This window comes from Bufo bufo, chromosome 5, assembly GCF_905171765.1.
Source record: "Bufo bufo chromosome 5, aBufBuf1.1, whole genome shotgun sequence".
Taxonomy (NCBI): Eukaryota; Metazoa; Chordata; class Amphibia; order Anura; family Bufonidae; genus Bufo; species Bufo bufo.
Genome location: NC_053393.1, coordinates 531,227,688 through 531,250,573, shown reverse-complemented (window position 1 = coordinate 531,250,573; position 22,886 = coordinate 531,227,688). Strand labels below are relative to the sequence as shown.

The 22,886-nt window shown below is 44.8% G+C and overlaps 1 protein-coding gene across 1 annotated transcript in view; it reads right to left on the bottom strand.

Annotated features, from left to right (window-relative positions):
• The window catches only part of ASNS (asparagine synthetase (glutamine-hydrolyzing)), a 51,310-nt gene extending 43,337 nt beyond the window's left edge, over positions 1-7,973 (bottom strand). Inside the window, exons 1-2 of the mRNA XM_040431221.1 lie at positions 7,850-7,973; positions 4,666-4,922 (exon numbers count right to left, since the gene is read on the bottom strand). Coding sequence (XP_040287155.1) covers positions 4,666-4,914 — 249 coding nt within the window. The 5' untranslated portion in view covers positions 4,915-4,922; positions 7,850-7,973. The remainder of the gene's footprint in view (positions 1-4,665; positions 4,923-7,849) is intronic.
• Between the last annotated feature and the right edge of the window lie 14,913 nt (positions 7,974-22,886).

Here is a 22,886-nt window from a genome sequence, read left to right as displayed (position 1 = left end):
TTAAATAATAATGGCGAATGGGGGCATTCCCTGTCTAGTGCCTTTTTGTAAGCTAAAAGCTTGTGGAGATCCTAGCTAAGGGGGGGCAATAGAGGGATGTGATATATGTTCTAAATTGGCCCGTGAAGCCCATGATGTCTAATACCTCATTCAGCCATCCCCAGCTCACATCATCAAACTAATTTTCCGCATCTATGGCGAGGAGAGCTGGAAATGGGTGGAGGAGGGGACGTATTTTGATCTCGTCAAGCACAGCCAGTACCTTGCGTATATTATAAAGCGCTGCTCTACCTTGTATAAAGCCAACCTGGTGGGAGGTTATAAGTTTAGGTAAGAAAGCCGATCTCCTATGTCTGCTAATATTTTTGAGAGGTATTTAAGATCACTGTCTATGAGGGAGATTGGGCGGTAGGATGATGCCAAAGTGCTGTCTTTGCCCGGTTTTGAGAGTACTTTGATATATGCCGTGTGGTATTGGTTGGCCTTGTAGTATTTGGTTGTATAAGGACTGAAGAGATTTTTGGGGCCAACATTTTATAGAACTCATTCGTAGAGCCGTCTGGTCCAGGAGATTTTCCGTTTCCAGATTGGCGGATTACCCTCTGCACTTCCTCCTCAGCGATGGGTTGATTCAGGGATGTCAGATCTTCAGGTGTGACTCGGGGCATTAAGAGACTTTCTAGCCATAATTTCCCTTCCCTAAAACCCTCTTTTGGCATTGTATAAAGGTTTTTATAATAATCTCTTAGTATCTCAATTATTTCTTTCGGTTGATGGCAGAGTATACCTTGTGTATTTTTTAATGAAGAGATTAATGAAGAGGATTTCATCCCCTTTGCTAAAGACGCCAAGGGTTTACCTGATTTGTTCCCGAATCTGATTAAACGAGCTTCCCTCCGTGTCCCATCTAACTCCTCTTTTTGTCTGTGCCATTCATCATGTTTCGCTTTAGTTTTGCTCCATTTTTGTTTAGATTGAGCAGATGGGCGCAATTGAAATTCTGTATAAGAATCCCTTAGAGTGTTAGTTAGTTCTTTTAGTTTCTTGAGTGTTATTTTTTTTAGCCCCTTTGTGTATGACAGGATCTTTCCCCGTATCACCGCTTTCCCCGCTCTCCAGGCCAATTGGGGCTCGCAGGAGGGTGAATTGGTATCCTAGTATTCCCCCCACCAATGTTTTAGCATTTCTGAAAAAAATTTCATTTGAGGCCAAATCGGATGGAAATCTCCAAATGAAGTCTGTCCCTCTTGGGTACTATCTGCAATTTCCATAGTTACTGGGGAATGATCAGAGATGACTAGGTCATCTATGCCTATAGAGAGCATTATTTGAATAGTGCCCTCTGTCACCAAAACGTAGTCTAGGCGTGACCAGGAAACATGTGCTGCTGAGAAATGAGTTCTCTTCCCTCCGGGTGGAACTGACGCCATGAGTCATGTAAACCAGCTTCAGAGGACAATGTTTTGAAAGCTCTGTCTCTATGTCTGGGTATTATTTGCCGACCTAGGGAACTACGGTTATCCTCCTCGTGGATCATCACCGTATTCATATCTCCCGCAACTATTTGGAGAGGTACTGGGTCTTTAATTAGCCTGTTTCTCAGGTCCTCAAAAATATTATAAATACTTTGGACGGGGAACAGAGGTGAACATGTAGTAGTATTTCCCCCTGATCCTCCGATTTTTATGGAGCAGGAGTATCACTCCCCCTTTGGAGCCCCTAGAGGACGATCCCAGCACACGACCAAACCATAGTCGCTGCACGCGGGAAAAGTCTGCCCTGGTCAAGTGTGTTTCCTGAAGTAATGCTATGTCTGCTTTTAAACGTCCGGACCCATTCTACGGACGTATGAATGTAGCCTTAGTGTCATTATGTGACAATAGTTGCTGCCAGTCTATGTCCTGAAGTGCAGCCCTCAACCCTGGGAAATTCGCCTTTTTGAAATTAAGTGTTTTTGCCCTACCGACCTAAGTTAGTTTTTTACAGTTTAGTTGGAATATACCGTAATTATATTGTGGTCATTGTTACCAAGGTTTTCATGGACAGTGACCTTTCTTACAAGCTCTGCATTGTTAGTAATGACTAGATCCAGAAGAGCATCGCCCCTAGCAGGATCTTCTACAATCCTGCAAAAAGCTGAGGAATTTTCCTGACTTTGCAGCAGAGGCAGAACCATGTTCCCAATCTATGTTTGGATAGGTAAAACCTCCCTTTATGACCACTGTGCCAGCCTGCGCCCCCGCTCCATTTGCACATACAGTTGATCTTCTATCTCCTCAGTGATATTGGGGGGGGGGGGTCTATAGATCACACCAAGAAGTATTTTTTCATTATTTTTTTCCCTCTGAATTTCCACCCAGAAGGTTTCAACATCCTCACAACCTTCATCCACAATTGTTTCTTTCACACTCACTTTCCTATCACTCCTGGATACAGACATACACCACGTTTAGCCCTTATCCCCGTTTCTAAGGGTCCATTCACACGTCCGTGTGTGTTTTGCGGAAACGCGGATACCGGCAATGTGCGTTCCTCATGTTGCGGATCGCACATCGCCGGCACTAATAGAATAAGGCATGTTCTATTTTTTTCGGGAACGGAAATCCGTGCAGCCCTGTAGAAATGAATGGGTCTGCAATTCCGTTCCGCAAAATGGGGAACAGAATTGCGGACGCGTGAATGGAGCCTAAAGAGTGTAAAACCTTGAAGATTCACAGCCCAATCACGAGAAGACTCCAGCCATGTCTCAGCAACACCAACTACATCAATATGTTTCTCCAGTACCAAGGTCATTTTTATAAAAAATTTCTCTTCTCTTTTTTTTTGTTTCTCTTCTTTCTTTTTCATCTTTCATGCATTTTGATGATTGTGAAGCTGGACTCGCCGGGGATCCATCTATACGTTATGAACTGTTATTGACATGATTGTTGGCCAGTTTATAGGAGTATCTATGGAACTGGAGAAATCTCCCTTTTTTTTTTTTTTTTTTTCGGCCTACTTCATATGTGTGATATATGCTGTGAGATGCTGGCATTATTGGTATGGTGATGGTGGAGCTGGGTGGCACCACTTATGTGGGAGTATGGTGCCTGTGCCTCACCATGGGCGCGGGTATTTGCATCCTTTGCATGCTCGGTTGCTCCCATTCCTTTCATAGGCGTCTGACATGAGATTTATGGCCTCATTGGGAGATCACTGATTGGATCCATAGGTTTAAAGATCTTAAAGGCTATGCTGTATTTTAAAAGCCCTGCTACATATTGCATTACCCAGCCCCACACGGGATGTCGCTGTGTGCTACATAGCTTCTCTGCGTCTGTGTGGGAGCTGGGATGCCCTTCCCTGTTTCAATATGGCCGCTGGAGTTTCTATTCTGTACGCGCAAATCTCGTGAGTATACGTGCTTTCTGACTAGGTGGCCACTGCTGAACGCCGATATTTGGCGAGATTACACGTGTGGTTTCCCCTGGGTGAGTCCCACTCCTCACTATTATTCTCAGATCTTCTTTATTATTATTCATCGGGGACCAAATCAATGAAACTGCACTGTATCACGTATATGTATCACGTATATGTATTACCTTTAACACGTGGATTTTGTAATCATGGAGCATTATTCAATATACCCAATTATGTATTTCTATGCTTTTGATTGCACTTTATATCATCTGTAATTTATTAAATTTATGAAATGATGCTGATTGATGAATTATTGTTTGCACATGCGCTTTATGATTACATATGTCGTACGCAGCTTACATGTTTCTTGAGAAAGGCTCTAGTGTTTGAGCCGAAACGTGGCGTCCACATGGGGGAATAAAACTCCTCTTTTTATACCTTTTTGCTTTATGAGAGATCGGCTGATTGTTTATTTGTTGATTAGTTGGACTATAATCCGAGGCCTTTAGGCTTTAACCTCTGCTGTTCTCTGTGTTACTTTGTTACGGTGCTGCCATTCTTTTCATTTTTACATTTTTTTTTAGATAGATAGATAGATAATAGATAGATAGATAGATAGATAATAGATAGATAGATAGATAGATAGATAGATAGATAATAGATAGATAGATAGATAGATAGATAGATAATAGATAGATAGATAGATAGATAGATAATAGATAGATAGATAGATAGATAGATAATAGATAGATAATAGATAGATAGATATGAGATAGATAGATAGATAATAGATAGATAGATAGATAGATAGATAGATAATAGATAGATAGATAGATAGATAATAGATAGATAGATAGATAGATAGATAGATAGATAGATAGATAGATAATAGATAGATAGATAGATAGATAGATAGATAGATAGATAATAGATAGATAATAGATAGATAGATATGAGATAGATAGATAGATAGATAGATAGATAGATAGATAGATAGATAGATAGATAGATAATAGATAGATAATAGATAGATAATAGATAGATATATAATAGATAGATAGATAGATAGATAGATAGATAGATAGATAGATAATAGATAGATATTAGATAGATAGATAATAGATAGATAGATAGATAATAGATAGATAGATAGATAGATAGATAGATAGATAGATAGATAATAGATAGATAGATAGATAGATAGATAGATAGAGGATATATACCTATGTTATCACCTAGAAGTCACTTATCAGTGGAGGTAGGTACCTGCTTGTAGTTGTAAATCTCCCCGTTGTAGCACAGCCATAGGTAAGGGAACTTCTTCACCCGCAGCGGTTGCATGCCGTATAACTGATCCACAATCGCCAGACGGTGGAAACCGAAGCAGCAGTTGGTGAATCCGTTCACATTTTCGAACCGAAATGCGTCAGGTCCGCGGTGTGCGATTTTCATGGCGCTGACACACTGCACTGAAAGGCATTCATCACTGCCAAACAGTACCCATATACCGCACATCCTGGAGGCTGAAGGGGAGACAAGCGGTCACATATAGAATGGTCACCATTTATCTGTACTATAAAGGGGTATTCCGGGACTATCATACTGAGGACCTAGCACGGTGGGGGTCTGACTCCCGGCCTCCCCCCCCCACTTGTTTATCAGGCACAGCCTCCTGACATTGTGTCGCTTTCTGTGTACTGGCATCATATAACACTATATGGGCACTGTAAGGCTCTATGTGCACCTTATATGGCGCTATACGGCCCTGTATCTGTATGTACTATGCGGGCACAGTCAGACAATATACGTTCAGCTATGTGTGGCTCGCTGGGCACGGTGTGACAGTATCGGGACACTATATGATGCTATATGGGCACCATTTGGCAGTATACAAACAGCACTAGACGAGCCCTGCATGCACTCTTTCTAGACTCATGGCAATCTATGAGCACTGTTTGGCCCACAGTGGGCACCACATGGCGGTATTCGGGCAGAATGAGACTGTGGGTAGCTGTTTGGCTTTATGTTGACATTATATAACACAAATTATATGCAGTATTGAAATTGTACCTGGACAATGTATGGCGCTAACTGAGCACTATATGGGTGCAGTATGGCACCATCTGGGAATTGTATGCCCTGTGTCGCCATGGTGGAGAGGTCAGAGGGCCTGTTACAATCCTAGACAGAATGAGGGGCAGACGGAATAGGCAGCAGCCTAGGGCCCAGCTATATCTGTAGCATGGAGCAGTGCCTATAAGTGGTCACCTGCTGTGCGCCAGGTGGGTAGAGAGGGCAGTACCATACAGTGCTGGGCATGGAGGCAAAGGGAGGAAGTGCCTAATAAGACTGTAATACTGTTTTGTTTTTGTCAGAAACAGCGCCACTCTCGTCCGCAGGCTGCCTGTGGTATTGCATCTCAGTCCCATTCAAGTGATTCTGGACATTTCCTTTAAACGTGGAGTACTGGGGGGGGCAAGGGATTTTTGCAGCCTTTTTTTTAGGTAGTCTCAATGTGCTTACGGCCACGACAGCCCGTAAATAGTACCCAGATTCTGCGGACAGCGGCAGGGAACCGACTTACCCGCCTACGGCTGCTCTCGCCTTCTACAGTCGTGGCCAAAAGTTTTGAGAATGACACAAATATTAGTTTTCACAAAGTTTGCTGCTAAACTGCTTTTAGATCTTTGTTTCAGTTGTTTCTGTGATGTAGTGAAGTATAATTACACGGACTTCATACGTTTCAAAGGCTTTTATCGACAATTACATGACATTTATGCAAAGAGTCAGTATTTGCAGTGTTGGCCCTTCTTTTTCAGGACCTCTGCAATTCAACTGGGCATGCTCTCAATCAACTTCTGGGCCAATTCCTGACTGATAGCAACCCATTCTTTCATAATCACTTCTTGGAGTTTGTCAGAATCAGTGTTTTTTTTTTTGTCCACCCGCCTCTTGAGGATTGACCACAAGTTCTCAATGGGATTAAGATCTGGGGAGGTTCTAGGCCATGGACCCAAAATGTCAATGTTTTGGTCCCCGAGCCACTTAGTTATCACTTTTGCCTTATGGCACGGTGCTCCATCGTGCTGGAAAATGCATTGTTCTTCACCAAACTGGTGTTGGATGGTTGGAAGAAGTTGCTGTTGGAGGGTGTTTTGGTGCCATTCATTATTCATGGCTGTGTTTTTGGGCAAAATTGTGAGTGAGCCCACTCCCTTGGATGAGAAGCAACCCCACACATGAATGGTCTCAGGATGCTTTACTGTTGGCATGACACAGGACTGATGGTAGCGCTCACCTTTTCTTCTCCGGACAAGCCTTTTTCCAGATGCCCCAAACAATCGGAAAGAGGCTTCATCGGAGAATATGACTTTGCCCCAGTCCTCAGCAGTCCATTCACCATACTGTCTGCAGAAGATCAATCTGTCCCTGATGTTTTTTTTGGAGAGAAGTGGCTTCTTTGCCGCCCTTCTTGACACCAGGCCATCTTCCAAAAGTCTTCGCCTCACTGTGCGTGCAGATGCGCTCACACCTGCCTGCTGGCATTCCTGAGCAAACTCTGCACTGGTGGCACTCCGATCCCGCAGCTGAATCCTCTTTAGGAGACGATCCTGGCGCTTGCTGGACTTTCTTGGACGCCCTGAAGCCTTCTTAACAAGAATTGAACCTCTTTCCTTGAAGTTCTTGATGATCCTATAAATTGTTGATTGAGGTGCAATCTTAGTAGCCACAATATCCTTGCCTGTGAAGCCATTTTTATGCAACGCAATGATGGCTGCACGCGTTTCTTTGCAGGTCACCATGGTTAACAATGGAAGAACAATGATTTCAAGCATCACCCTCCTTTTAACATGTCAAGTCTGCCATTTTAACCCAATCAGCCTGACATAATGATCTCCAGCCTTGTGCTCGTCAACATTCTCACCTGAGTTAACAAGACGATTACTGAAATGATCTCAGCAGGTCCTTTAATGACAGCAATGAAATGCAGTGGAAAGGTTTTTTTGGGATTAAGTTAATTTTCATGGCAAAGAAGGACTATGCAATTCATCTGATCACTCTTCATAACATTCTGGAGTATATGCAAATTGCTATTATAAAAACTTAAGCAGCAACTTTTCCAATTTCCAATATTTATGTCATTCTCAAAACTTTTGGCCACGACTGTACATGTCTCAGGGTGTGGACCCCCAACAGCAGTAGGACTACAACTCTCAAAGTTCTGCCTGCCAGAACGCCTCTACTACTCCCAGGACTGGTGTAGCTCCAAGACTCCGGTCTTGCCCATCACTACATATTAACAGGGCTGACGCGTTACGTGCATCACTTCTATGACATGTTGCATGTTCATAAAAAGCATCCTGTCACAGAATGTGGTGTAATCTCCACATTCTGTGCCAGGAGCCCCCGCCTCAGGAGCGGACAATTATAAGCTTATAATAAACATCACCTTTTCCAATGGCCGGTCCCTGGGATTGCTGCACTGGCAGATGTCTGGAAGGTGTCCCCAGCTGCTGCACGCTGCTCCTGCACTGACACTTTATGCTAATGACCCATTGTAAGCATCAATCCCATTGAGTGCAGGGCAGGCGGCCTGATTGGAGGGCAGTGCTCACTGGGGGCAGCCTCAGAGGCTTTCACTTTCCCAGTCACCGCCTCATTTCAAGAAGGCTGCAGTCTGTGCGCCTATATAACCTGCAGGGTATCTGAGCCTATCATGTGTGATACTGTGCTGCTGAGCCAGTGTATCTAAGCCAGCCATGTGTGATACTGTGCTGCTGAGCCAGTGTATCTAAGCCAGTCATGTGTGATACTGTGCTGCTGAGCCAGTGTATCTAAGCCAGTCATGTGTGATACTGTGCTGCTGAGCCAGTGTATCTAAGTCAGCCATGTGTGATACTGTGCTGCTGATTTAGTGTATCTAAGCCTATCATGTGTGATACTGTGCTGCTGATTCAGTGTATCTAAGCCTATCATGTGTGATACTGTGCTGCTGAGCCAGTGTATCTAAGCCTATCATGTGTAATACTGTGCTGCTGAGCCAGTGTATCTAAGCCTATCATGTGTGATACTGTGCTGCTGAGTCAGTGTATCTAAGCCAGCCATGTGTGATACTGTGCTGCTGTGCCAGAGTATCTAAGCCTATCATGTGTGATACTGTGCTGCTGAGCCAGTGTATCTAAGCCTATCATGTGTGATACTGTGCTACTAAGCCAGTGTATCTAAGCCAGTCATGTGTGATACTGTGCTGCTGAGCCAGTGTATCTAAGCCAGTCATGTGTGATACTGTGCTGCTGAGTCAGTGTATCTAAGCCAGTCATGTGTGATACTGTGCTGCTGTGCCAGTGTATCTAAGCCTATCATGTGTGATACTGTGCTGCTGAGCCAGTGTATCTAAGCCTATCATGTGTGATACTGTGCTACTGAGCCAGTGTATCTAAGCCAGTCATATGTGATACTGCGCTGCTGAGCCAGTGTATCTAAGCCAGTCATGTGTGATACTGTGCTGCTGAGCCAGTGTATCTAAGCCAGTCATGTGTGATACTGTGCTGCTGAGCCAGTGTATCTAAGCCAGCCATGTGTGATACTGTGCTACTAAGGCAGTGTATCTAAGCCTATCATGTGTGATACTGTGCTACTAAGCCAGTGTATCTAAGCCTATCATGTGTGATACTGTGCTGCTGAGCCAGTGTATCTAAGCCTATCATGTGTGATACTGTGCTACTAAGCCAGTGTATCTAAGCCAGTCATGTGTGATACTGTGCTGCTGAGCCAGTGTATCTAAGCCTATCATGTGTGATACTGTGCTGCTGAGCCAGTGTATCTAAGCCAGTCATGTGTGATACTGTGCTACTGAGCCAGTGTATCTAAGCCTATCATGTGTGATACTGTGCTACTGAGCCAGTGTATCTAAGCCAGTCATGTGTGATACTGTGCTGCTGAGCCAGTGTATCTAAGCCAGTCATGTGTGATACTGTGCTGCTGAGCCAGTGTATCTAAGCCAGTCATGTGTGATACTGTGCGGCTGAGCCAGTGTATCTAAGCCAGCCATGTGTGATACAGACTGTGGGATATTGTATTTATGCTTATGCAATATATTGTCTGAAGAGGTGGTGCATCTAAGCCATGTGTGATACTGTCTGCAGGCAGTGTATATCAGCCTATCACGTGTGGTACAGTCTGCAGGCAGTGTATCTCAGCCTATCACGTGTGGTACAGTCTGCAGGCAGTGTATCTCAGCCTATCACCTGTGGTACAGTCTGCAGGCAGTGTATCTCAGTCTATCATGTGTGGTACAGTCTGCAGGCAGTGTATCTCAGCCTATCACCTGTGGTACAGTCTGCAGGCAGTGTATCTCAGCCTATCACGTGTGGTACAGTCTGCAGGCAGTGTATCTCAGCCTATCACCTGTGGTACAGTCTGCAGGCAGTGTATCTCAGTCTATCATGTGTGGTACAGTCTGCAGGCAGTGTATCTCAGCCTATCACCTGTGGTACAGTCTGCAGGCAGTGTATCTCAGCCTATCACGTGTGGTACAGTCTGCAGGCAGTGTATCTCAGCCTATCACCTGTGGTACAGTCTGCAGGCAGTGTATCTCAGCCTATCACCTGTGGTACAGTCTGCAGGCAGTGTATCTCAGCCTATCACCTGTGGTACAGTCTGCTGGCAGTGTATCTCAGCCTATCACGTGTGGTACAGTCTGCAGGCAGTGTATCTCAGCCTATCACCTGTGGTACAGTCTGCAGGCAGTGTATCTCAGCCTATCACCTGTGGTACAGTCTGCAGGCAGTGTATCTCAGTCTATCATGTGTGGTACAGTCTGCAGGCAGTGTATCTCAGCCTATCACCTGTGGTACAGTCTGCAGGCAGTGTATCTCAGCCTATCACGTGTGGTACAGTCTGCAGGCAGTGTATCTCAGCCTATCACCTGTGGTACAGTCTGCAGGCAGTGTATCTCAGCCTATCACCTGTGGTACAGTCTGCAGGCAGTGTATCTCAGCCTATCACCTGTGGTACAGTCTGCTGGCAGTGTATCTCAACCTATCACGTGTGGTACAGTCTGCAGGCAGTGTATCTCAGCCTATCACCTGTGGTACAGTCTGCAGGCAGTGTATCTCAGCCTATCACCTGTGGTACAGTCTGCTGGCAGTGTATCTCAGCCTATCACGTGTGGTACAGTCTGCAGGCAGTGTATCTCAGCCTATCACCTGTGGTACAGTCTGCAGGCAGTGTATCTCAGCCTATCACGTGTGGTACAGTCTGCAGGCAGTGTATCTCAGCCTATCACCTGTGGTACAGTCTGCCGGCAGTGTATCTCAGCCTATCACCTGTGGTACAGTCTGCAGGCAGTGTATCTCAGCCTATCACCTGTGGTACAGTCTGCCGGCAGTGTATCTCAGCCTATCACGTGTGGTACAGTCTGCAGGCAGTGTATCTCAGCCTATCACCTGTGGTACAGTCTGCAGGCAGTGTATCTCAGCCTATCACCTGTGGTACAGTCTGCAGGCAGTGTATCTCAGCCTATCACCTGTGGTACAGTCTGCTGGCAGTGTATCTCAGCCTATCACGTGTGGTACAGTCTGCAGGCAGTGTATCTCAGCCTATCACCTGTGGTACAGTCTGCAGGCAGTGTATCTCAGCCTATCACCTGTGGTACAGTCTGCAGGCAGTGTATCTCAGCCTATCACCTGTGGTACAGTCTGCAGGCAGTGTATCTCAGCCTATCACCTGTGGTACAGTCTGCCGGCAGTGTATCTCAGCCTATCACCTGTGGTACAGTCTGCAGGCAGTGTATCTCAGCCTATCACCTGTGGTACAGTCTGCAGGCAGTGTATCTCAGCCTATCACCTGTGGTACAGTCTGCAGGCAGTGTATCTCAGCCTATCACCTGTGGTACAGTCTGCCGGCAGTGTATCTCAGCCTATCACGTGTGGTACAGTCTGCAGGCAGTGTATCTCAGCCTATCACGTGTGGTACAGTCTGCAGGCAGTGTATCTCAGCCTATCACCTGTGGTACAGTCTGCAGGCAGTGTATCTCAGCCTATCACCTGTGGTACAGTCTGCAGGCAGTGTATCTCAGCCTATCACCTGTGGTACAGTCTGCAGGCAGTGTATCTCAGCCTATCACCTGTGGTACAGTCTGCAGGCAGTGTATCTCAGCCTATCACCTGTGGTACAGTCTGCAGGCAGTGTATCTCAGCCTATCACCTGTGGTACAGTCTGCCGGCAGTGTATCTCAGCCTATCACGTGTGGTACAGTCTGCAGGCAGTGTATCTCAGCCTATCACCTGTGGTACAGTCTGCAGGCAGTGTATCTCAGCCTATCACCTGTGGTACAGTCTGCCGGCAGTGTATCTCAGCCTATCACTGTGATGTGACGGATGACTCCTGGTAACAGCACACATGGAGGGCGGGGCATGGTGGCTCCGCCCAGCACTGGACACATGACCAATAGCAGCAGGCGTTACATGAGCTCTGTGCCTGGCTCACGACACCTGAGTCAAGAGTTTCATCATTTCTGGGGGGAGGTTTATACACCCGGCCCCCCCTCCCTCCGGCTGGTCTATTATTCCCACTCATCCGCAGTGTTAACCCCTTAGGCCTCTTTCACACGAGCGTGACGGATTAGGTCCAGATGCGTTCAGTGAAACTCGCACCATTTTGCAAGCAAGTTCAGTCAGTTTTGTCAGTGATTGAGTTTCTTCCGCGCGGGTGCAATGAGTTTTGATGCGTTTTTCACGCGGGTGATAAAAAACTGAAGGTTTACAAACAACATCTCTTAGCAACCATCAGTGAAAAACGCATCGCACCCGCACTTGCTTGCAGATACAATGCGTTTTCAACTGAAGCCCCATTCACTTCTATGGGGCCAAGGCTGCGTGAAAAAACGCTGAATATAGAACATGCTGCGATTTTCATGCAACGCAGAAGTGATGCGTGAAAAAAAAAAAAAAACACAGACCCAATGAAATGTATGGGTCCAGATTCAGTGCGGGCGCTATGCGTTCACGTCACGCATTGCACCTGCGCGGAAAACTCACTCGTCTGAACTCAGCCTTAATTAGGCCTAGTTCACACGACCGTATGGCTTTTATTGTTTTTTGCGGTCCGTTTTTCACGGATCCGTTTTTGAGTTCCGTTGTGTTTCCATTTCCTTTCCGTTTTTCCGTATGCCATGTACAGTATACAGTAATTACATAGAAAAAAATTGGGCTGGCCATAACATTTTCAATAGATGGTTCAGAAAAAACGGAACGGAAACGGAAGACATACGGATGCATTTCCGTATGTGTTCCATTTTTTTTGCGGACCCATTGACTTGAATGGAGGCAAGACCCGTGATTTATGGCCAAATATAGGACAAGTTCTATCTTTCAACGGAACGGAAAAACGGAAATACGGAAACGGAATGCATACGGAACACATTCCGGTTTTTTTTTGCGGAACCATTGAAATGAATGGTTCCGTATACGGACCGTATACGGAACACAAAAAAAACGGCCCGTACCCTCGCAAAAAAAACGTTTGTGTGAACTCAGCCTTAGTGGTCTGGGGGGGGGATGCAGCGTGGAGAGGAGATGACCGTTGCAGTGATCTGTATTTAATGGGCATCGAAGTGGGCACCAAAAAGTGCGATTTAAGGAATTGAATGAATTCGGGCCAGGCTGACCTCCACTGTATCTGAGGCGGGGCATCTCCCGCTGTATGTCGGCACTGCGAGATCCGTGGCCCGAATTCATTTAATTCCTTAAAGGGTTTCTACCACCAGAAATACCGTTATGTAGCTGACTGATATAGCGATGCGCTACATAACCGTATGTTTTTTACCTTTCTCCCTGCAGCCGTTTTGGTAAAAAAAACACTTTTATAATATGCTAATGAGCCTCTAGGTGCTATGTGGGCGTAAAATCAGCACCTAGAGGCTCCGTCTACTCGCCCTTTATCCCGCCCAGGTCCCCTGTTCTGCCCGTCCCGCTCCTCTTGATTGATGTGACGGTTCGCAGCAGCGTTGACGAAATCCCGCGCCTGTGCCGTTCACTTCTGTCTTCGGCGCAGTGAGTGAAGGCCGCGCTCCTGGTGCCGGATTCTTCCATTTACATCATGGGTTATGGGAGCGTCCACAAATATCCTCTCTATAGAATCAAGTAACGCGCATTACCAGAGATGTATGTGACATGGACATCCCCATACACCCTACGGTTTACCCGTTTCACTATTGGGAAGAGACAGGAAGGGAAGGTCCAATAAAACGGCGCTGGGCCAGCTCTCTTTCATGCTCTGAGGATGGTAACGAAGAGATCTATTTTGTTAAATTGGCTGGAATCCAAGATTCCCACCAAGGAAATGATTCGGCAAAATATGAAAGCCTTGATGGCTCTAGAACAAAGAGAAGCGGAGAGGCGCAAAGAAAGCAAGGTGGGAAAGTTCTTCAAGGTGTGGAGGAATTTTATAGTAAGATTTCTGTCTGACTCAGAAATAGATACCATGGTAAGGCCTTTTAATCTTACTAAGTGGTACTTGATGGAACAACTGAAGGGTACACTAGGCAGGCTGCAACAGGGACAAAACTGATAGAGATAGCTTGGTCATTATAGTAGATTATACTATGCTGATTGTACTTTTCAAGTCATATAAAACCAATAAAAAAAGGAAACCCCTATGATAACTGACTTGAGGATGCAATTGAGACTATAGAACTCATCTGCTGGAACATGGATGGTTTTCATATCTTATTTTCCCTTGCAGGATATGTTATTTGTTATTTATCTGCACTGTTGTTCATACATAGTTGTGTAATTAGTTTTATATTCAGAAAAAAAAAAAATATATATATATATACCCCGTCAGATAAACACCGTAAAAAAAAAACGGTGCCAAAAGCCATTTTTGTCACCTTACATCACCCCATTACCCCCCAAAATAGTACCAATCAAACCGTCACCTCATCCTGCAAAAAATTTGACCCTACATAAGACAATCGCTAAAAAATAAAACATAGCTCTCAGAATATCGAGACACTAAAACATCATTTTTTTGGTTTCAAATATGCTATTATCATGTTAAAGTGAAATAAAATAAAAGTAGACATATTAGGTATCGCCGCGTCCGTAACAACCAAATCTATATTAATATCATATGACCTAATGAACACCGTAAGAAAAAATAAAATAAAAACAGTACAAAAAAAAGGCATTTTTGTCACCTTACATCACAAAAAGTGATCAAAAAGGTGTATGCCCCCCAAAATAGTACCAATCAAACCATCAATAAAAGACAATCGCCCAGAAAAAAATATATATATATGGTTCACAGACTATGGAGACACTAAAACATCATTTTTTTTGTTTCAAAAATGCTTTTATTGTGTTAAACTTAAATAAATAAGAAAAAGCATACATATTAGGTATTTTACATATTAGGTATCCGTAACGACCTGCTGTATAAAAATATCACATGACCTAACACCACAGGTGAACGCTGTAAAAATAAATAAAAACTGTGCCAAAACAACCAATTTTGGTCACCTTGCCCCATAAAGTGTAATAGTGAATGATCAAAAAAATCATATGTACCCAAAAATGGTATCAATAAAAACGTCAACTCTTCTTTAAAAAAACTAGCCCCTGCACAAGACGATCGGCAGAAAAATAAAAAACAATATGGCGTTCAGAAAATGGACACAAAAACATTTTTTTTTCAAAAATGCTTTATTATGTAAAACTGAAACAAACAAAGAAAGTAGACATATTTGATATCATCACAACCTGCTCTATAAAAATAGCACATAATCTAATCTGTCAGATGAACAATGTAAAAAACAAAAAATTAAAACTGTGCCAGATCAGCTATTTTTTTTTACCTTGCCTCACAAAATTTTTTATATTGAGTGATAAAGAATCATATGTACCCCAAAATAGTACCACTAAAACTGTCACCTTATCTCATAGTTTCCAAAATGGGGTAACTTTTTGGGAGTTTCTACTGTAAGGGTGCATCTAGGGGGCTTGAAATAGGACATGGTGTCTAAAAACCAGTCCAGTAAAATCTGCCTTCCAGAAACCATACAACGCTCCTTTTCTTCTGCGCCCTGCCATGTGCCCGTACAGCAGTTTACCCCCACTTGTGGCGTGTTTCTGAAAACTGCAGAATCAGGGTGATAGATATTGAGTTTTGTTTGGCTGTTAACCCTTGATGTGTTACAGGAAAAAATTTATTAAAATGGAAAATCTGCCAAAAAAAGTGAAATTTAGAAATTTCATCTCCATTCTCCTTTAATTCTTGTGGAAGAGTTAACAAAGTTTGTAAAATCAGTTTTGAGTAACTTGAGGGGGTGTAGTTTCTAAAATTGGGTCATTTATGGGTTGTTTCTACTATGTAAGCCTCACAAAGTGACTTCAGAACTGAACTGGTCCTTTAAAAAGTGGGTTTTGGAAATTTTCTTAAAAATTTTAAAAATTGCTTCCAAAATTCTAAGCCTTCTAACTTCCTCAAAAAATAAAATTTACAAAATGATGCCAACATAAAGCAGACATATGGGGAATGTTAAGTAATAAATATTTTATGAGGTATCACTTTCTGTTTTAAAGGCAGAGAAATTGAAATTTAGAAAACTTTTAGGTAAAGTTTGGATTAAATATATTGACTAGAGATGAGCGAATTTCATGTCATGAAATTCGTTCACGCTTCGTTTGGTGTTAAAAGCATTCTGTTATGCATTCCGTCATAGAATTGCGTTATGGTCCGTGGTAACGGAATCCATAACGCAATTCTGCTTTTACTACCAAAGGAAGCGTGAACGGATTTCAAAATAAGAAATTCGCTTATCTCTAATATTGACTCAAATTTATGACTGCCATGAAGTACAATGTGTCACGAGAAAACAATCTCAGAATGGATTGGATAAGTAAAAGCGTTCCAGAGTTATTACCACATAAAGTGACACATGTCAGATTTGCAAAAAATGGCCTGGGCAGGAGGGCGAAAACTGGCCTGGGGTAGACGGGGTTAAAATGTGGCGCTGTGCCTGGTAAACAACGAAGGATACATGGAGCTCGTCGAAGCGCTGCGGCCCCTTCAGTCAGTGGATCGCTAGGGATGCGATTAAGGTTCTGTTCACATCACCCTTGGGGCTTCGATGAGAGGTACTTAGCGGGAGGATTTCTCATTGTACACCTCCGCCGGAGTGCTCGTCAGAGGAAGAATACACAATGGCAAAAGCGAACCCTGGCATCCGTCCTGTGAACAGAGCCGATGGATGCATGTGCCAGGAGCTTTCCCGTCCTATATGTTTGTGGCATTTTTAAAAATAAAATGCAGCCGCATCCTCATGTATGAACAGGCATAACTGTACCGAGCTCTTAAGGAAAAGCAAATAACAAAGCAAGCCGTGAAAAATCCTGAACCATGCGGCCCTATGCAGGAGCCCAGTTTGCTCTGGTTTGTTTAGTAAAAACGAACTGAAAACCATGGCTGACGGTGGCAGTCAGTGGAGCGCAACGGGGAGTAGACACGCTATCATTTACACCATTTGTATCCCATTGAAACCTTTTTGTTTGGCTGGATACCCCTTTAATTTAATTCCAATTTGTCACACAAGAAAAGGGTTGCACTCAAAATTCTATCATCCAATCCAAGGATCAGCAACCCCCGGTGCTCCAGGTGTGGTAAAACTATGACTCCCAGCACACTGGCGTTTTGGTTTCAGTTTGTGAGATCCGTTCAGGGCTCTCACACGCGGTCCAAAACGGATCAGTTTCGCCCTTAATGCATTCTGAATGAATAAGGATCCGCTCAGAATGCATCAGTTTGCCTCCGTTCCGTCTCCATTCCGCTCTGGAGGCAGCTTGCAGCGTTTTGGTGTCCGTCTGACGAAACTGAGCCAAACGGATCCGTCCTGACACACAATGTAAGTCAATGGGGACGGATCCGTTTTCACTGACACAATATGGCAGAATAGAAAATGGATCCGTTCTCCGTTGACTTTCAATGATGTTCGAGACGGATCAGTTTTGGCTATGTTACCGATAATACAAACAGATCCGTTCTAAACGGATGCATGCGGTTGTATTATCTGAACGGATGCGTTTGTGCAGATCCATGACTTTCACACTCACGTTTGGTGCAGATCCGTCAGAACTCCTATAGAAGTGAATGGAGCCTGTTGGGAGTTGTAGTTTCACCACAGCTGGAGTGCCGGAGGTTGCTGACCTCTGATCTAATCCCTCACAAGTAACTTACTCACTGAATAGATCTACATTTGCAGACACATGTGCTGTCATTACCGTCCTACTTAAAGGGCTCCACATAACTTATTGTAGATCTTCAGGATATAGCAAACGCCATAGACTTCTCCACCATATCATTCCTGTCCATGGATGTCTCGTCCCTTTACACCACCATCCCACATGCACGTCTACCACCCTACTCGTGCTCTCCACAGTGCTGCACCTCCATACATCTCCTCCCTCATTTCTGTCTACCACCCTACTCGTGCTCTCAAAAGTGCTGCACCTCCATACATCTCCTCGCTCACCCCCGTCTACCACCCTACTCGTGCTCTCCACAGTGCTGCACCTCCATACATCTCCTCGCTCATTTCCGTCTACCACCCTACTCGTGCTCTCCACAGTGCTGCACCTCCATACATCTCCTCTCTCACCCCGTCTCCCACCCTACTCGTGCTCTCCACAGTGCTGCACCGCCATACATCTCCTCGCTCACCCCCGTCTACCACCCTACTCGTGCTCTCCAGAGTGCTGCACCTCCATACATCTCCTCGCTCATTTCCGTCTACCACCCTACTCGTGCTCTCCACAGTGCTGCACCTCCATACATCTCCCTCATCTCCATCTACCACCCTACTCGTGCTCTCCACAGTGCTACACCTCCATGCATCTCCTCGCTCACCCCCGTCTACCACCCTACTCGTGCTCTCCAGAGTGCTGCACCTCCATACATCTCCTCGCTCATTTCCGTCTACCACCCTACTCGTGCTCTCCACAGTGCTGCACCTCCATACATCTCCCTCATCTCCATCTACCACCCTACTCGTGCTCTCCACAGTGCTACACCTCCATGCATCTCCTCGCTCACCCCGTCTACCACCCTACTCGTGCTCTCCACAGTGCTACACCTCCATGCATCTCCTCGCTCACCCCCGTCTACCACCCTACTCGTGCTCTCCAAAGTGCTGCACCTCCATACATCTCCTCGCTCATTTCCGTCTACCACCCTACTCGTGCTCTCCACAGTGCTGCACCTCCATACATCTCCCTCATCTCCATCTACCACCCTACTCGTGCTCTCCACAGTGCTACACCTCCATACATCTCCTCGCTCACCCCCGTCTACCACCCTACTCGTGCTCTCCACAGTGCTGCACCTCCATACATCTCCTCGCTCACCCCCGTCTACCACCCTACTCGTGCTCTCCACAGTGCTGCACCTCCATACATCTCCTCGCTCACCCCCGTCTACCACCCTACTCGTGCTCTCCACAGTGCTGCACCTCCATACATCTCCTCGCTCATTTCCGTCTACCACCCTACTCGTGCTCTCCAGAGTGCTGCACCTCCATACATCTCCTCGCTCACCCCCGTCTACCACCCTACTCGTACTCTCCACAGTGCTGCACCTCCATACATCTCCTCCCTCACCCCCGTCTACCACCCTACTCTTGCTCTGTGATCTGCCAGTGGTCTAGGATTGACATCCTCCATAATTTGTAGCTCTCACTCCCATCTTTATGACTTCTCTCGAGCTGCACCTACTTTCTGGAATCAGGTCAATTCCCACCTTCCCTACATTCAAACGTGCCTTAAAAACACATCTTTTCAGGCAGGCTTATCATGTTCCCTAAACTGCTCAGCCCCCCCCCCCCCCAATCCTTATTCTTCAGAACTGAACGCCATCTTCTGACAGTAATCGCCACACCCAAAGCACCAGCACAAGCAGATCACCCTGCACCAATCCTTTCAGTACATAGATGGCTGCACCACTTCATATAACAATCAACTTTGCCTCTTGTGTCACCCCCCCCACTTCCTCATAGATTGTAAGCTCTTGCGAGCAGGACCCTCTCTCCTAGTGTATCAGTTGTATATCAGCTGGTAACTTTGTGACGTCTAGTTTCGTACATAAACCCTCGGGGTGTAAGGCGCTGCAGGGAGGATAATCCACTGCCAGAAGTGTCCAAGAGAAGCTTATTCCACTCTCCTCATTCCCAACACATGCACGCTCTGCTGAACCGAGGATGCATGTGTACAGCACAGAATCAGCTGGTAAATATTGTTGAAATATAGATGTGAAAAAAATGAAGAAAATAAATCCATGCATGTGGATGATGGAAAAGCAAAACAGGGATCTTTAAATTCAACTTTTCGACTTCTATGCTAAAAACAGCACCATTATGGATCCACCTGAGCATGCTGTGCATTGAAAAAAGTGTCATGTGCATGAATCATACCATTTAAAATATATTGGCAATGTTTTTTACATAAAAAACTGAATTATTAGTGATCTGTAATCTGCAAGTATGAATGGGCCCTAAGGCTGGACACACGAACATACGGTATCCTTTCTTGCAGTCTACATCCTATACATGCAATATCCTCTCGAACACAAGGTGGCGCTAATACCCTGTTAAATGTTCAGTACAGTAATCTCATTAGGATGAGGCCAAAAATTGTAGTGAAGCTCTGTTCACACTGCAGGCAAACCTTTCTTCAGAGGTTGTATATGATTTATTTCACTGGTTACGTGCGGTATACGTTTTTTGCAGGATGCCTCTGCATAGTAAAGTGCAAAAACGGAATGTAGCCTAATCTGCATCATTTCGTGGACAGTCGCCTGCATCTAAGGCCTCATGCACATGACCGTTGTGTGCATCCGTGTCCGTTGTTCCGTTTTCCGTGATTTTCTGCGGACCCGTTGACTTTCAATGGGTCCGTTGAAAACTCGGAAAATGCACCGTTGTTCATCCGCGTCCGTGATCCGTGTTTCCTGTCCGTCAAAAAAATAGAACCTGTCCTATTTTTTGGACGGACAACGGTTAATGGACCCATTCAAGTCAATGGGTCCGTGAAAAAACATGGATGCACACAAGATTGTCATCCGCGTCCGTGATCCGTGTCCATGGCTACTTTCACACAGACAGATCCGCAGATCCGTCTGCATAAAAGCTTTTTCAGATCTGAGTTTTCACTTCGTGAAAACTCAGATCTGACAGTATATTCTAACACAGAGGCGTTCCGCACCTGAGGGGTTAATTGTGAGTATCATAGCCCCCTGTAAGAGATCAGGTGCTGCAAGGCAGCAGAGGGCAGTCATGTACACAGTTCTTAGTATATTCTGACTTGAAGCGTCCCCTATCACTCTGTATATTTTAACATAGAGGCGTTCCCATGGTGATGGGGACGCTTTAAGTTAAAATATACCATCGGATTGGAGAAAACTCAGATCCGATGGTATAATAGGGACTCCTGACTTTACATTGAAAGTCAAAGGGGGACGGATCCGTTTGCAATTGCACCATATTGTGTCAATGTCAAACGGATCCGTCCCCATTGACTTGCATTGTAAGTCAGGACGGATCCGTTTGGCTCCGCACGGCCAGGCGGACACCAAAAGGACTTTTTTTTTTACTTTCCTTCATGTCCGTGGATCCTCCAAAAATCAAGGAAGACCCACGGAAGAAAAAACGGACACGGATCACGGCACTACGGACCCCGTTTTTGCGGACCGCAAAATAAACGGTCGTGTGCATGAGGCCTAATACTGAGCGTTCATCTCGCTGCAACCCACCTGCAAACACTAACCTGCCTCTCTGTTAACCACTTTATGGCCAGAATAATTCAGGCTTTGAGGACCACAAAACATTTTTTGTCTTGATTAACTTATTTTATTCATTTAAAAAAAAAATATATATATTTTTGTCTGATGGCTGGCACCCCTGCTGATCAGCTGTTTGAATCAACTGCGGTGCTCCAGCTCGCCAAGCACAGCGCCCTCCATTGTATAGTGGCTGTGCTTGGTATCGCAGCCCAGGCTCATTCACTTGAATGGGATTGTGCTGCGCCAAGGTCATGTGACCGATGTACGAGGCATCACTGGCCTAAGAAGAGGCTGCGGTCTCCTCAAACCGCAGATTGTGGAGGTGCTGGAGTCGGACCCAACCAGGATAGGTCATCAGTATAAAACAGTCGGACAATCCCTTTCGATGCCCAATGCTAAATCTGTACCAGAGCCCCCACCTATCATATGCCCATCTGATGGGTCCTTTAGTCCCCATAGGCCACCAGTGCCCGGCTGTAACTGCCTCCTATCGCTATGCCCCTGAATATAACCTTTTCTGATTCGCAATTCACAATAACACATTTTTTCTTACGGCTTTAGGTTGCTGCTTCCTGACCTTTATATGGATATAATTAAACTTTGTCCCCCTGATATGATTGTCACTTTCCCGCTATGTCTTTCTGCCCCATATAAACACTGCCTTCTACTCACTTTGTGTTGCCACGTAACCAGGAAAGTATCTAAGTCTCGTGGGTGTGTATGCCAGCTTGGCAGAACACACTCACGGTGCATCATCAGTAATTACAAGCCAAGCTACATCTCATATTTCCTTAGGGTACTTTCACACTTGCGGCAGAGTGATCTGGCAAGCAGTTACGTCTGTAAAATTATAAAATTGACCTGCTCCCTTTAGGCTAGGGCTACACGACAAAATGTATCGCGCGACAATTTTTATAATGGTAGTCTATGGTGTCGTACTGCGACATGCGACATGCTGCGATTGCGACACGACAGTAGCAAAAAATCCATCCAAGTTGGATTTTTCTGCGACTGTCGCAGTCACAGCATGTCGCATGTCGCAGTGCGACACCATAGACTGTCATTAAAAAAATTGTCGCGGGACACATGTTGCAGTGTAGTTGTGCCCTATATGTCGTCGTGTAGCCCTAGCCTAATTTGTTTTCATTGTGTTTTACTACTGAAAATATTTTTTTTTTTAAATTTATGCATCGCAATATTCTGACCCTCATAACTTTTTCAAGGTTATGTCTATAGAATGTGAGGGCTCATGTTCTGCGGGGCGATCTGTCGTTTTTGTTGATATTTTTTTGAGTGTGTATGACTTTTTGATCACTTTTCATTACATTTTTTCAGGAGGTGAAGCAACGAAAAAATGCAAAATCAGCCATTTTGATTTTTTTCCCATTACAGGGTTCACTGTAGGGGATAAATATGTTTATATTTTAATAGTTCAGGCATTTTGGGATGCAGAGATGCAAATTATCTTAATTTTTTTATTGTTTATTTTTATTATAGTGAAAGGCAAGTGATTTAAATTTTTATATATTTTTTTTTAATTTTTACTTTTTTTTTTAGCCCCCCCCTAGGGGACCTGAACATGCAATTATTAGATTGCTTTTCCCCGCACAAAAATGTAATTCATGTGTATGGAAAATTCTGCATATTCCAATCCA